Consider the following 16,338-nt stretch of genomic DNA (forward strand, 5'->3'; position numbering starts at 1 on the left):
CAAAAGTAGTTTAAGAGAAACGTTTATATAATGTAGGCCTACCTCAAGAAACAAACACAATTCAAATAATTTAACCTTATACCGAAAAGAACTAAAAAAAAAAAAAAAAAAAAAAAGAACAAACAAACCAAAGTTAGTAGACAGAAGGAAATAATAAAGATTAGAGTGGAAATGAATGAGGTGTGCCCGGATGGCTCAGTCAGTTGAGCATCTGACTCTTGATTTTGGCTTAGCTTATGATCACAGGGTCATGGGATTGAGCCCCACATCAGGGCTCTACACTGAGTGTGAAGTCTGCTTAGGATTCTCTCTCTCCCTCTGCCACCCCCCTCCCCTACTCATGTGTGCTCTCTCTCTTTCTCCAAAAAAAAAAAAAAAAAAAAAAAGAGGGGAAATAAATGACAGAGACTAAAAAATAATAGGAAAGATCAATGAAGCCAAGAGCTGGTTCTTTGAAATGATAAACAAAATTGATAAACCTTTAGTCAGACTTATCAAGAAAAAGAGGATGTAAATAAATATTTTTTTTTTTAGAAATGAAAGAAGAGAAAGAACAACAAACACAGAAATACAAAAGATTATAAGGGAATACTGTAAAAATTATATGCCAACAAATTGGACAGCCTAGAAGAAATGAGTAAATTCCTAGAAACATACAACCAAAACTGAATCAGGAAAAAAATAGAAATTTTGAACAGACCAATTACTAGTAATAAAATTGAATCAGTAATATAAAACCATAACCAAAACCAAAACAAAACCAAAACAAAACAAAAAATCTCCCAACAAACAAAAGTCCAGGACTAGATGGCTTTACAGGCAAATTCTACCAAACATTTTAAGAAGAGTTAATACCTATCCTTCTTAAACTATTCTAAAGAATAGAAAATGAAGGAATGCTTTAAATTCATTCTGTGAGTCCAGCATTACCCTGATACCAAAACCAGACACAGATGCTACAAAAAGAGAAAATGACAGGCCAATATCCCTGGTGAACATACATGCTAAAATCCTTAACAGAATATTAGCAAACCAAATACTACATCAAAGGGATCAGTCACCACAATCAAGTGGGATTTATTCCAGGGATGCAACCTTTGCAAATCAATCAAAATGATACATCACATTAACAAGAAGGATTAAAACCCACATGATTATCTCAATAGACGCAGAAGTATTTGACAAAATACACATCTATGCATGATAAAACTCTCAACAAAGTGAGTATACAGGAAACATACCTCAACATAATAAAGGCCATATATGAAAAACCCACAGCTAACATCATACTCAATGGTGAAAACTGAAGGCCTTTCCTCTAAGACAAGGCAGAAGACAAGGATGTCCACTTTCACTACTTTTATTCAACAGAGTACTGGAAGTCCTAGCCATGGCAATCAGACAAGAAGAAGAAATAAAAGGCATCCAGATTGGTGAGGAAGGAGTAAAATTGTCATTGTTTGCAGATGACATGATACTATATACAGAAAACCCCAACATTCCACCAAAAAACTATCAGGACTAATAATGAATACACCAAAGTTGCAGCATAGAAAATCAATATACAGAAACTTGTTGCATTTTTATACACTAATAACAATGTAGCAGAAAGAAATTAAAAAAAAAACACAACTTCACTTACAATTGCATCAAAAGAATACATTACCTAGGAATAAACTTAACCAAGGAGGTGAAAGACCTATACTCTGAAAACTACAAGACCTTGATGAAGGAAATTAAAGATGACATACATGGAAGGACATACTACGCTTATGGATTGGAAGACTTAATGTTGTTAAAATATCCATAATACCTAAAGCAATCTACAGATTCAATGCAATCTCTGTTAAAATACAAATAGCATTTTTTACAAAACTAGAATAATACTAAAATTTATATGGAGCCGCAAAGGACCCTGGATAGCCAAAGCAATCTTGGGAAAGAACAAAGCTAGAGGTATCACGATCTCAGATTTTAGGATATACTACAAAGCTATTATAGCCAAAATAGTATGGTACTTGCACAAAAATAGACACATAGATCAAGGGACTAGGATAGAGATCCCAGAAATAAACCCACACTTACATTGTCAATTAATCTATGACAAAGTAGGCAGGAATATACAATGGGGAAAAGACAGTCTCTTCAACAAATGGTGTTAGGAAACCAAATACTTACAGCTAAAAGAATGCTATTGAACCACTTTCCTACACCATTCACAAAAATAAACTCAAAATCGATTAAAAACCTTAATGTGAGACTTCAAATCATAAAACTCCTAAGAGAAAACCTAGGCAATAATCTCTCAGACATCAGCCTTAGCAATGTATGTATGGTTATGTCTCCTCAAGCAAGAAAAATAAAAGCAAAAATAAATTATTAGCAGTATACCAAAATAAAAAGGTTTTGCACAACAAAGGGAACTAACAACAAGATGAAAAGACCACTACTGAATGGGAGAAGGTATTTGCAAATGATATATCTGATAAGGGCTTAATATCTAAAATATACAAAGAACTTATATAACTCAACACCAAAACCCCACAAATAACCTAATTAAAATGGGCAGAGAACCTGAATAGACATTTTTCTAAACAAGACATATAGATGGCCAGCAGATGTTTGAAAAGATGCTCAACATCACTCATTATCAGGGAAATACAAATGAAAACCACAATGAGATCACGTCATCAATCAGAATGGCCAGCTAGGAAAGCAAGAAAGAAAGAGGAAGAAAGAAAAAGAAAGAAAGAAAGAAAGAAAGAAAGAAAGAAAGAAAGAAAGAAAGACACAACAAAAGAAAAAAAAGAAAGAAAGAAAGAAAAAGAAAGAAAGAAAGACACAACAAAAGAAAAAAAAGAAAGAAAGAAAGAAAGAAAGAAAGAAAGAAAGAAAGAAAAAATAACAAGTATTGGTGAGGATGTGAAGAAAAAGGATTCCTTGTATACTGTTGGTGAGAATGTGAACTGGTACAACTAATACAGAAAACAATATGAAGTTTCCTCAAAAAATTAAAAATAGAAACCCCATATAACCTATTAATTCCACTTTTGGTATTTGTTTGAAGAAAATGAAAACACAAATTGAAAAAGATATGTGTACCCCTGTGTTTACTGCAGCATTTTTTACAATAGCCAAGATATGGGAGCAACCCAAGTGTCTATCAATAGATAAATGGATAAAGAAAAGGTGGTATACAACGGTATATTATCCAGCCATTAGAAAGAATGAAATCTTACCATTTGCAAAAACATAGATGGTATGATGTTAAGTGAAATAAGTTAGACAGAGAAAGACAGATGCCATATGATTTCACTTACATGTGGACTCAAAAACAAATGAACAAACAGAAAAACGGGAACAGACTCATACATACAGAGGACAAACTGATGGTTACCAGAGATGAGGTGGGTGAGAAATACATGAAATGGCAGAGGGGATTAAGAGATACAAAGTTTTAGTTAAAAAATCAATAAGTCATGGAGAGGAAAAGTATAGCATCGGGAATCTAGTCAATAATATTGTAAAAAAAATTGTATGATGACAGATGTTTACTAAACTAGTTGTGGTAACCATTGAGTAATGTACAGAATTTTTAAATCACTTTGTTATATACCTGAAACTAATATAACAGTGTATGTCAACTATATTTCAACAACAATAATTAATAAATAAATAATACATAAAAATATTTCAACCCACTCCCCCCCCCCCCCCCCCCCCAGAAAGTAGAAAGCAAGTTGCTAAAGCAACAGTGAAAACGTTGAGCAGTGGAAGCAGAATCATGTGACCAAACATATGGGCACAGGCCAGAGGTGCTGCAGTGGAGTAAAGCCGTGCCCAGCCCCGCGTGGGGGATGGGGCATTACTGAGCTTGAGTCTTTGCTGAGGCCAGTACCTCAGAGCAATCTCTTAAAGCTATTTTCCCTGTGGAGAAAACAGGAGGATGCCAACAATGAGGAAAAATCATAGCTATTTTCATTTTATTAGTGTTTTTGTGTGTTTTGTTTTTAGTCAGAACAGTATCTGTGAAATTAAAATAAGAATTCAGGGCAAGAAACTCTTTAAAAAGGAATATGAGGATGACAGACTCTTCCAGCATAATAAGTCATGAATTAATGAGGACTTCAACTTCTTTCAACAATAGAATAGAAAGAACTAGAAAGAACACTTTTATGCTGGTTTAAAGAGTGGATCATTAGAAAGGAAACCCTGGGCACCTGGGTGGCTCAGTGGGTTGGGCGTCTGACTTTGGACCAGGTCATGATCTCACAGTCCGTGAGTTTGGCCCTGCGTTGGGCTCTGTGCTGACAGCTCAGAGCCTGGAGCCTGCTTTGGATTCTGTGTCTCCCTCTCTCTCTATCCCTCTCCTGCTCATGCTCTTTCTCTGTCTCAAAAATAAATAAAAACATTAAAAAAAAAAAAAAAAGGAAACTCAAGTTCAAGTCTTACTGGCTGAATTATAATTCGATCATGTAATATACTCATTTTTTAATGAATGATGCCATTTATTGTAGATATTTATATATTACTTCCCAGGTTATATCTTCTAAAGAAAAGTTTAATCTTAGTAAATTTAGGGGCTAACAGCAGAACAGAAAGATTGTATTGTAGATGAAATTTGTCTTTTCTTCTGTCACCTCATTCCTTTCCTGGTTTTATCCACCCTGCTGTGATATCCCCAATACTCTTACTTTACTCATCTGAATTCCTTTCCCTTATGAAAATCAGAATTTAGTAAAGAATGATTCCAATGATTTATGTTCCCCCTCACCATAAGCAAAATTTGCATATAATCTCCATCAAACTGAGGGTTTCCAAATGTCTTTGAACATCAGGCAGAATATTGGCCGGGATGGGGGGGGGGGGCAAGGGGCCTTTGTTGTATGCCTAAAATAAATCCATGATTGAGGAGGAGAACATTTGTCTTTGAAAAGTGGAATTAAGAATCCTGGGCAGTTTGTATAGATTTGAACCAAGCTTATCTCTATACCAAACAGACGTGGCCACATGTTTATTTATATGGCAAACAAGGTGGCGATAACATGAGAAAAAATAACCCCATTTACACTTCATAGTAGCCATGTACATATAACAAATGTGTTAATATAATATTATCTTTGCTCATTAAAGGAGATACAGAAAGTACAGATAATTTCAGGAATCCTCACATAGGTGTTCAACACACATGTCAGTCAATGTGTGTTATTGTGAATAGTAGCAAGTAATAAATTTGCACCTCTTTCAGTATATTCTGAAATCTTAATTTATATGGTTTTCCTATGCCTGTTTGGTGAGGCATTCTGGTAAGCTTTTTATTTTTTCTTTCTTTCTTTTTTTTTTTTTTAAAGAAAATTTCATTTTATATTCTTGAGAAGGCAAAATCTTTCAGTTTAATAGTGACCTACAACTCTATATTATCAATACAGCTGACAATAATAATACCTTAGACTTACTTAAAAATGCTTTAATATTTTAAAAAATGTTTATTTTTGAGACAGAGACAGAGCGCGAGGGGGGGAGGGGCTGAGAGAAAGGGAGACAGAATCTGAAGGAGGCTCCAGGCACTGAGCTGTCAGCACAGAACCCAATGCGGGGCTCGAACTCATGAACCGTGAGACCATGACCTGAGCCGAAGTTGGAAACTTAAACAACTGAGCCACCCAGGCACCCCTTAAAATGCTTTAAAGTAAATACAATATAATGGGAAATTTTTAAGCTGCAATTTTAACTTAAAAAAATAGATAATATAACATTCCAAAAAGTGTATATGGTATATAGTTCTTCCAGTCCATTCCTGTCTCCTTACTGCCCAAGGCAACCATTGCTCTCATTTTCTCGTGTAGCTTCTGGAGTTAGCCTTTGGATTCCATTCATTTCTAATATTTGTTGTTTCATTCATTCTTTTATTTATTTATTTATTTATTTATTTATTTATTTATTTATTTATTTTAGATGACTCCAGAATTGATGATAAAAGCATGTACTTTTTATACTGGACGTTTAGTAAAGACACACTTTTGGTAAGAATGTGATTTTTACATACTATTTCTCTGTGTTTTTATTTTTTAATACTCTCCATATGAAGAACAACTCATTTTTAGCCAGTTGTTCTGATTTTATCTATTTAATCATGTCTCCACCATTTTGTATTATATATTTAATTTATTTTCACTTGGCTTTTACTTAAAGTATGTTCTTTACTTCTTCATGGTATTACTTTGTTGTGTGTGTGTTTGTGTGTTTTAATGTTTTGTTTTATATTTGAGAGAGAGAGCATGAGCAGGGGAGGGGCAGAGAGATGGAGACAGAATCTGAAGCAGGCTCCAGGCTCTGAGCTGTTAGCACAGAGCCTGATGTGGGGCTCGAACTCACAGACCGTGAGATCGTGACCTGAGTCAAAGCTGGATGTTCAACTGACTGAGCCACCCAGGTGCCCCTGTGGTGTTTTCGTTTTTTTTTAAATTAAAACTTCAAAATTGAAAGTATAAGGTCTATAATCCCTTCATTTGAAACCCTTGGAGATATGTTTTCAAATTTATATTCCTTTCCTTAAAAATTTTTACAAAGGTATTTCTGCACATTGTATGTATTATATAACATCTTCAGTGGTGTCTGAGACAGCATGCTGGAACCAAACGTATTCAAACATATTAGTATTTCTACTATGTATATATTATATATGTATGTAATAAAATGAAATGTATATACATGAAATGAAATGAAAAAAGACTATGAACAATTATGTGTCAATTCCAGGGAGGTTCTAAAGCAAAATTAGATCAGGTCTAGTTTTGCCTCTAAATAGGTTATGGAAAAACTTCCGGATTCCAGATCTTTCTGGGTTTTAGAAATGTAGCAAAGGGAAGTGCAAGCTCAAAGGAAATGCAAGGACTAGCTAGAAATAAAACAATAACAATAATTGAACAGTTTCTTTCTATGCTGTGGTTTTTGAGGAGCTACAGGAGGTGGTATTACTCCTTCTCCGTCTCCATTTATTTAGTAATGTATTGCCATAACATCAAAATACTATTTTTCTATATTTTCTGCCTCTAGCTCTTGGAGAGACATAGCAATACCTCTTACAAATGAAGATGATGAGCTGGCTGAGAAAATAGAAAGAGCAATGAAATATAATAATTTCAGACTTCAAAAATATGTATTTCGTCTCTGGCACTCTTATGTAAAAGGTCAAAAAAAACAACTTACAGGTAAATCCTTACATAGTATTGATTTGTTTTTATATTCAGGTATTCAAAGAATCAACACACTTAATGGCTAAGTAGTTTGTACTAGAGAATTTATTATTATGTCTAGAGAGCTGTCATGAAATGTAAAGCCCCTAATTTAAAATATTTAATGAGATTTGTGTCAAAGGGTTTCATCGTAACAGAAAACAGTCATGTTTAAAAGAAACTTCTGTATGTATTTGTGTGAAATAGGGATCTCCTATCAGCTTTTTTACTAATAGACCCCTGGTATATCACAGATGGGTACCAAAATTGATTATTTCTTGGTAGAGAGTTTTCCATTCATGACAGGTATTTCATTTGAAATGGGTACATGAGGAAACAAAGAAAATGAATTTTCTTTTCCTTAAACCTTTGATGAGCAGGCAGTGCAAGTACATGATCTTAGGAGCAGGGATAGAGGACTCCAGCCTTTTTTTATTTTTATTTTTTATTTTTTTTAATGTTTTTTAATCTATTTTTGAGAGACAGAGAGAGACAGAGAAGGGGAGGGGCAGAGAGAGAGGAAGACACAGAATCCAAAGCAGGTTCCAGGCTGAGCTGTCAGCACAGAGCCCAAAGTGTGGCTCAAACCCATGAACTGTGAGATCATGACCTGAGCTGAAATAGGTTGCTTAAAGGGGACTGAGTCACCCAGACACCCCGGGGGACTCCAGCCTTTTGTTCAGATTTTAGCCACTTCACCAAATATTGGTTTATCGTTGCTGCAAATTAGAGAATTATTTCCTCTTGATCCATTCCTGTTGGTCTCTCAGTCACAGTGAACCCTCTGAAGGTTTTGACATAAGACTGATGGACTTCTAATTCTGGGAGGAAACAATTGGTCGCAGTGAGGAAGCCACTGCCTTCTGTCAGTGGTATCCGGGGGCCTGCCTTAGTCATCCTTCTTCCTGGCCCCACCCGTGTATTTGAGCTTTGGACCCTTGGTGAAAACATAAAATGGAGCAAATTCTTTAATCATAATGCATTTAACTAAATTAGAATACTATCGCATGATTCTATTTCTATGAATAAGTTTGGAAATTCTGGTTTTATAAAGATGTGCTATCACATCTATGACATCTTAATTTATAAGGGCAAAGGTGATGTTTACAGGTTAATAAAGTCTCGGGAGTAGAAGTCTGCTATCCATAGTAATTAATTTTAGAAGAAATTAAAATCAAACAAAAACTGTCAGATGCAATATTGGTTCATATTGTAGACACTGGGTTTTTGGGAAATATCTTTAAATATATACAATAATCTAATAACTTTTCTTTAGATACACTATCGCAGGTACAAAAGATGTTGCACTGTTACAAGCTGACAGCTATCCTAACTAAATGGAGGGATAAAGCAAGACTTAAGTATAAAAAGAGAGAAGATGAGCTGGTACGGTATCTTGGAAACTTAGTATTTTTAGAAATTTAATTTTGGTGTTACATTGATGTGGCTTCAGACAATGATGCTATGTGTGGAAAGTACTAAAATCCTGAATATTACATACTTTTGGTGGGGTCTTTATTCTTGTAATTTAATAATTTAAATTTCACGTCAGCTACCAAGAATATTTTCTAATAAATTCTGTTGTTTCAACTATGAACACTGAGAAAAATCATTTCAACATTTTGTTTAAAGTTATTGATAAAGACTAAGAATTTTGCTCAAGCAAGTGATTAGATGGGTATAGATATCTAAAATGGAAGAGAAACTATTTGTTGTGATCAAGACTGAATAGCTTTTTTCTAGGTAAGATTAAATTGTTGTTTATTCTTTTTCAACATTTAATGTAATAAATTATAATTTTAATATCAAATAATTTTAAAAATTACTAAATTACTAAAATTAAAGGATCATTCTTAACTGGGACACCTCCTCCCCCCCCCCCAGCAATTAAAGCAATTAATTTTTTTAAATATTGATTTATTTTTGAGAGAGAGAGAAACAGAGTGCGAATGAAGAAGGAAGGAGGGGCAGAGAGAGAGGAGACACAGAATCTGAAGCAGGCTCCAGGCTCTAAGCTGTCAGTACAGAGCCTGACGCAGGGTTCAAACCCAGGAACTGAGATCATAACCTGAGCCGAAGTCAGACGCCCACCCGAATGAGCCACCCAGGTGCCTCCAGGAATTAAAACAATTAAAATAGAGGATCCAAGGAAATTCCTCCAAACCTGAAAATATCTCTAGTTTGCTTAAGCTATTAGTAAATTACTATTTAACGTTGTTTTAGTAAGCACAGTAACTATTAGGATCAGACAGAAAAATGCTGAAATTTTTTTAGCTATATTATTCAGTAGGTAATATTTTATCAATAGTCTTTGAAATACAAAGTTGGAATAAATAGGAAAGAGAAAGATAAGAAGTTAAACTTCCTGTTTTGTCATTGCCTGGTGGAGCGCAGGATCAATGCCTCCCACCGCTAACTAGTTCAGATGTTGAGACTGATGATACTACATACGTCCCGAGAGGGCATGAAAAGATTTATTGCTTACATAATCCTTGAAACAGTGCTAGAGCCTGCAAAGGATACTGACATGCATAAAGCATATACTTGCTCTCTGGAAGTTTATTATCTGCTGGTATTGAACAGGTGTTCTTATAAGATGTCCTCTAGAATTTTGTGGAGTTCATTTTCAATGTTGCCAGTTAAACAGTTATACTTCAGGTACCACTGTTTTAATCTGCTTGTTCAGTGTTTTTCAACACTGTGTACTAAGCTAGTACTTTGACCTTGGCTCCCCCCATGCCTGATCAGTGATTGTCCAATGGTACAATAAATAACTGTACGTGACTAGTCTGCTCCTTTCACACCCCTCTAAAACTGAACATCCTTGAGGCAAAATCGTTCTCTTAATCATACACATACATTGAGTATAATGTTTTGCATGTAGTAGTTGACACAATTAATACATATAATAATGTATATTATACATAATATAGTATTATCCTTAGTATAGATGTATATTATATAGTTAATTGAGTGTTTAGAGAAAATATTTGCTTCTAGCTATGTGATTTCTTGGCCTAATAATCACTCACTTAGGAGGGTGAAGTGAAGGAGGCAGGTATATATAATAATATATATATACTATATATAATATATACTATATCATAATATGTAATAATTATATAACTATATATAATATATACTATATAATAATATGTAATAATTATATATTATATATAACTAATAATAATCAAAATTGTGTGTAACATTTGTTTGCCCTTATGGCTTTTTCTTGATTATGCAGTTTTAAGGAATGTATTGAAAGTTAAAATGGGGACTTCTTGTCACAATAAATCAGGCAAGTCCCCAGATGCTTTCTTCTGTCTCTCCTTTTTTTTTTTTAATTTCTGTGCTAACCACCTCCTTTCCATGCCCCAAATATCAGTTCTATCATTACCAGAACCTCGACTCTGTGGGTTTCAGCTTCCTCATCTGAAGGAGGAGCTGGACCACATCTTCAAGGTAGTTGCCTGTGCCAATGTTGTCTTACAACTAATGGAAATGATCTCTAATGCCTTGGTGGTCCAGAGAATATTAAACATGCTATTGACAAGACAGTTTATATAACAATGATAGTAACAATAAATAGTGCTCAATTGGTGCTATCATGGTGTTGAGCACTGTGCTTTTTTTTAAAAAAGTTTATTTTGAAGGAGTGAGAGAGCACATGCGCATACACAAGCCAGGGAAGGGCAGGGTGAGAGGGAGAGAGAATGGGCCCAATCCCATGAACATTTGAAATCATGGCCTGAGCTGAAATTGAGTCAGAAGCTTAACCAACTGAGCCACCCAGGTGCCCCACACTATGCTTGATATATATCATCTCATTTAACCTTTACAACAATTCCATGGAATTTATCAATTATTTTCATGGCAGATATTAAAACATGAACTTCAATTGCTAAAATGGAGAAACAACCTAAAACTCAAAGTAGCTGCTAATGGAGAATCCATTTTTCCTGAACCAAGTCTGTCTAAAGTCTCTCTTGAAGGCAATATTCCTGAATGTGACATTTCACTGTTACCCCAAAGAGCGGTCTCACAGGTTTGTATGAATTCATGTACCGTAACTAGTCATTTTCACAATGCTTATTTAAAGAGTGGTTTTATAAACCTTACATGGATGATGGAGATTTTATTTCAAAGATATACGTGTTTTTTTACAACTACATTTGGGTTAAGCTAATTTTTTTAGAGGCCATCCTTTTGGATGGCTATAAGATGAATCTGACAGTCAAAAGTGGGGAAAGTAAAGCTGTAGGAAATGTTTTTCTTTCCTTCCTCCTTCAAGTACATGTTGTCATTTAAGGTGGAACAGATTTTAGATACTCCAGTGCTCACTTTTTAATCTCCAATCCCTCCCTAATCTTTTAATCTTAACATTATTCCTCTATTCGGGGATGTAAATGGTCTTGTCTTATTGCAACTTTCAGTTAGTTAAAATATTTATACTTTCTTCCTTAGATTGTGAATTCATAAAAAGAATCATGTAGTTACATCTTACAATTCATTGAATTGATCTCTGAAAAATAAACCATAATTCCAACTACTGGTTATATTCTCTCCTATTTTGATAGAAAAGTAACTTCTACTTTGTGAGGCTACCTGATAAGTGGTAGAAGTGTAAAATATCACCTCATTCTGATTGATGGCAGCTTCACATTATAAAATCCCATGTATTAAATATACCCCTCTAAATGCACAGAATCAAGCTCAAGTTATATTTGGGAACAGGTATCTATGTATCTACACCTAATCTTGCATTTTATATAAAAATTTAAAAAAATTTTTTTACATTTATTTATTTTTGATAGACAGAAAGAGACAGCACAAGTGGGGGAGGGGCAGAGAAAGAAGGAGACACAGAATCCAAAGCAGGCTCCAGGCTCCGAACTGTCAGCACAGAGCCAGAAGCGGGGCTTGAACTCACAAACCGCAAGATCATGACCTGAGCTGTCAGCACAGAGCCCGAAGCGGGGCTTGAACTCACAAACCGCAAGATCATGACCTGAGCTGAAGTCAGACGCTTAACTGACTGAGCCATACAGGCACCCCATTTTTTATTTTATATTATTATTATTATTATTAATTTTTTGCATTTTATATAGAGCATAGAATTAGGATAAGGATAGTTTTGCCCATAATTTCCTCTTTATAAATTGCCTCTGGTTTGTTTTTAAATTGGAATTCCTATAATTTTTTTTACTGGTTTGTAATAGCCCTTTATATATTGGTAATATCAACCCTTTGCCTGGAATATATTAGAGATTTCCACCCCTCCATGCTTGATGTTTGCTTTCAATTTTGTCTGTAGAGTCCTTCAATGTGAAAAATTTTAGAGCTTTCTGTAACGAAGTCTGTCATTCTTGCCCTAATTACTTTTCCTTTTGTGCCATATTAATATGTCATTCTTAGCTGTTTTCCTAAGCTATGTCACATTCTTTCTTACAGTTTATACAGCTGTTTTTTGTCTTTGAACTCCTAAGCTGTTCACTGCTAATGTTTCTCTGTTTACTTTATCAGTGGCTGTTCTAGGGTTTACGATATTCCTTTTCAATTTATCACAGATTACACCTTCACAAAATTTTCTACCACTTTATGTATAATGTTAAAACCTAAGAGTAAGCTTTCGTTTTCCTTCTCCTGTGCTTCATGCTAGTATTGCCATACATTATATTCTGAGGTATTTATAAACCGTACAATGCAATTTATTATTTTTACTTTAATAGTCAATTATATTCTCTTTCTCAAATATAAATAATCTTAAAAAATATTTTTTTTAATACATTTTTTTTTAAATTTTTTTTTAACGTTTTATTTATTTTTTTTGAGACAGAGAGAGACAGAGCATGAGTGGGCGAGGGGCAGAGAGAGAGGGAGACACAGAATCGGAAGCAGGCTCCAGGCTTTGAGCGGTCAGCACAGAGCCCAACGTGGGGCTCGAACTCACGGACCGCGAGATTGTGACCTGAGCTGAAGTCGGACGCTTAACCGACTGAGCCACCCAGGCGCCCCAAAAAATATTTTTAAAAAAGGGACGCCTTGGTGGCTCAGTCACCCAGTCAGTTGAGCATTTGACTTCAGTTCAGGTCATGATCTCATGGTTTGTGGGTTCAAGAGCCTGGAGCCTGCTTCAATTCTCTATCTCTGTCTCTCTCTCTGCCCCTCCCCCACTTGCGTGTGCTCTCTCTCTCTCAAAAATAAACTTAAAATTATTTACAAAATAGTCAATTTTATTTTACCCAGCATTTATTTACTTATTTATGTATTTATTTATTATGAGTAAAGGGCAGGGAGACCTGCCCCTAATTTGCTTTATTATTTTTTTTCTAAGTTTTTATTTAAATTCTAGTTAGTTAACATGTAGTGTAATATTGGTTTCAGGAGTAGAATTCAGTGATTCGTCACTTACATATAACACCCAGTGCTCATCCAAACAAGTATCCTCCTCAATGTCCATCACCCATTTAACCTATCCCCCACCCACCTCCCTCCATCCACCCTGTTTGTTTTCTATCATTAAGAGTCTCTTGGGGCACCTGAGTGGCTCAGTTGGTTAAGCATCCAACTTCAGCTCAGGTCATGATCTCACTGCTTGTAAGTTCGAGCCCCGCATTGGGCTCTGTGCTGACAGCTTGGAGCCTGGAGCCTGCTTCAGATTCTGACTCTGTCTCTCTGGCGCTCTCTCTCTCTCTCTCTCTCTCTCTCAAATATAAATAAGAAACACTAAAAAAATGTTTTTAAGTGTCTTATGCTTTGCTTCTCTCTTCTTTTTTTTCCCCCTCTTCGTACATGTTTATCTGTTTGTTTCCTAAATGCCACACATGAGTGAAATCATATGGTGTTTATCTTTCTCTGATTTACTTCACTTAGCATAATACTCTCTAGCTTCATCCACGTTGTTGCAAATGGCAACATTTCATTTTCATTTCATATACCACATTTTCTTTATCCATTTGTCACTTGATGGACACTTGAGCTCTTTTCATAGTTTAGCTATTGTTGATATAGAATATATTTATTATTTTGTTGTTTTCTTATTGAAGTATAATTAGTGTACAGTGTTATATTAGTTTCAGGTGTATAATATGATGATTCAATGGTTCTATACATTACTCAGTGCTCATCACAATAAGTGTGCTCTTAACCTACTTTGTTTCACCCACCCCTCCACTCATCTCTCCTCTGGCAGTCATTAGCTTGTTTTTTTTGTTTTGGTTGTCTTTTTTTTCTTTGTTCATTTGCTTTGTTTCTTAAATTCCACATGAGTGAAATCATAATGATATTTGCATTTCTATAACTTATTTCACTTAGCATCATACCCCCTAAGTCTATCCATTTGTTGCAAATGCCAAGATCCATTCTTCTTTATGGCTGAGTAATATTCCATTGTGTATATATATGTGTATATATATATATATGTGTGTGTGTGTATATATATATGTATATATACATATATAGGTATATATACATATATATATATACACACATATATAGTATATATATCTATATATGTGTGTATATATATATATGTGTGTGTGTATATATACACACATACATATATATATATACACACTACCTCTTCTTTGGTTTTTTTCCCATATCTTGGTTGTTGTAAATAAAGCTAAAATAAACACAGGGATGCATTTATCCCTTTGAATTAGTGTTTTAATTTTCTTTGGGTAAATACCCAGTAGTGAAATTACCAGATCATACAGTCATTCTATTTTTAATTTTTTAAGGAACTCCGTACTGTTTTCCACAGTGGCTGTACCAGTTTGCATTCCTACCAACAGTGCATGAGGGTTCCAAGATTTGTTGTTTCTTGTGTTTTTTATTTTAGCCATTCTGACATGTGTGAAGTGATATCTTATTGTGGTTTTGATTTGCATTTCCCTGATGATTAGTGATGCTGAACATCTTTTCATGTGTCTGTTGGCTATCTGGATGTCTTCTTTGGAGAAATGTCTGTTCATGTCTCTGTCCATTTTTAAATCAGATTATTTGTGTTTTTGATGTTGAGTTGTATAAATTCTTATACTTTGGATATTAAGCCCTTATTGGATATGCCATTTGTAAATATCTTCTCCCATTGAATAGGTTGCCTTGCCATTTTATTGATGGTTTCCTTCACTGTGGGAAAAGCTTTTTATTTTAGTATATTCCAATAGTTTAATTTTGTTTTTGTTTCCCTTGTCTGAGGAGACATATCTAGAAAAATGCTTCCTTGGCCAATGTCAAAGAAATTAATGCCTATGTTTTCTTCTAGGAGTTTTATAGTTTCGGGTCTCACATTTAGGTCTTTAATCCATTTTGAATTTATTTTTGTCTATGGTGTAAGAAAGTGGTCCAGTTTCATTCTTTGGGTATAGCTGTCAGTTTTCCCAATACCATTTGTGGAAGAGACTGTCTTTTGCCCATTGTATACCCTTCTGTCCTTTGTGGTAGATTAATTGACCATATAAGTGTGGATTTATTTCTGGACTCTGTATTCTGTTTCCTTGATCTATGTGTCTGTTTTTGTGCCAGTACCATACTGTTTTATTACTATAGCTATACAATATATCTTGAAATTTAGGATTGTGATATCTCTAAGTTTGTTCTTTTTCAAGTCTGCTTTGGCTATTTGGCACCTTTTGTAGTTCCATACAGATTTTAGGGTTACTTGTTCCAGTTCTGTGAAAAATGCTCTTGGTGTTCTGATAGTGATTGCATTAAATCTTTAGATTGTTTTAGGTAGTATGGACATTTTAACAATATTGATTCTTCCAGTCCATGAGCATGGAATATCTTTCTATTTGTTTGTGTAATCATCAACTTCTTTCATCAGTGTTTTATAGTTTTTGGAGTAGAGGTCTTTGACTTTGTTGATTTATTCCTAGGTATTTTATTCTTTTTGATGCAACTGTAAATGGGATTGTTTTTAAAATTTTCTTTCTGCTATTTCATTAATGTATAGAAATGCAGATTTCTGTATATTAATTTTGCATCTTGTGACTTTATTGAATTCGTTTACTAGTACTAGTAGTTTTTAGGTGGAATCTTGGGTTTTCCGTATATAGTATCATGTCATGTAGAAGGAAAGAAATAATAAAGATTAGAG

General features: G+C 34.5%; 1 protein-coding gene across 4 annotated transcripts in view; it reads left to right on the forward strand.

Annotated features, from left to right (window-relative positions):
• FBXL13 (F-box and leucine rich repeat protein 13) overlaps positions 1-16,338 on the forward strand; it is a 209,275-nt gene that overhangs the window by 29,096 nt on the left and 163,841 nt on the right. For 3 of the 4 annotated variants that reach the window (XM_042916087.1, XM_042916095.1, XM_042916099.1), the window contains exons 4-7: positions 5,956-6,023; positions 7,057-7,211; positions 8,512-8,621; positions 11,113-11,280. In XM_042916087.1, coding sequence (XP_042772021.1) covers positions 5,956-6,023; positions 7,057-7,211; positions 8,512-8,621; positions 11,113-11,280 — 501 coding nt within the window. The remainder of the gene's footprint in view (positions 1-5,955; positions 6,024-7,056; positions 7,212-8,511; positions 8,622-11,112; positions 11,281-16,338) is intronic. The other variant, XM_042916105.1, reaches the window with a different exon arrangement.

This window comes from Panthera leo, chromosome A2 (assembly GCF_018350215.1).
Source record: "Panthera leo isolate Ple1 chromosome A2, P.leo_Ple1_pat1.1, whole genome shotgun sequence".
Taxonomy (NCBI): Eukaryota; Metazoa; Chordata; class Mammalia; order Carnivora; family Felidae; genus Panthera; species Panthera leo.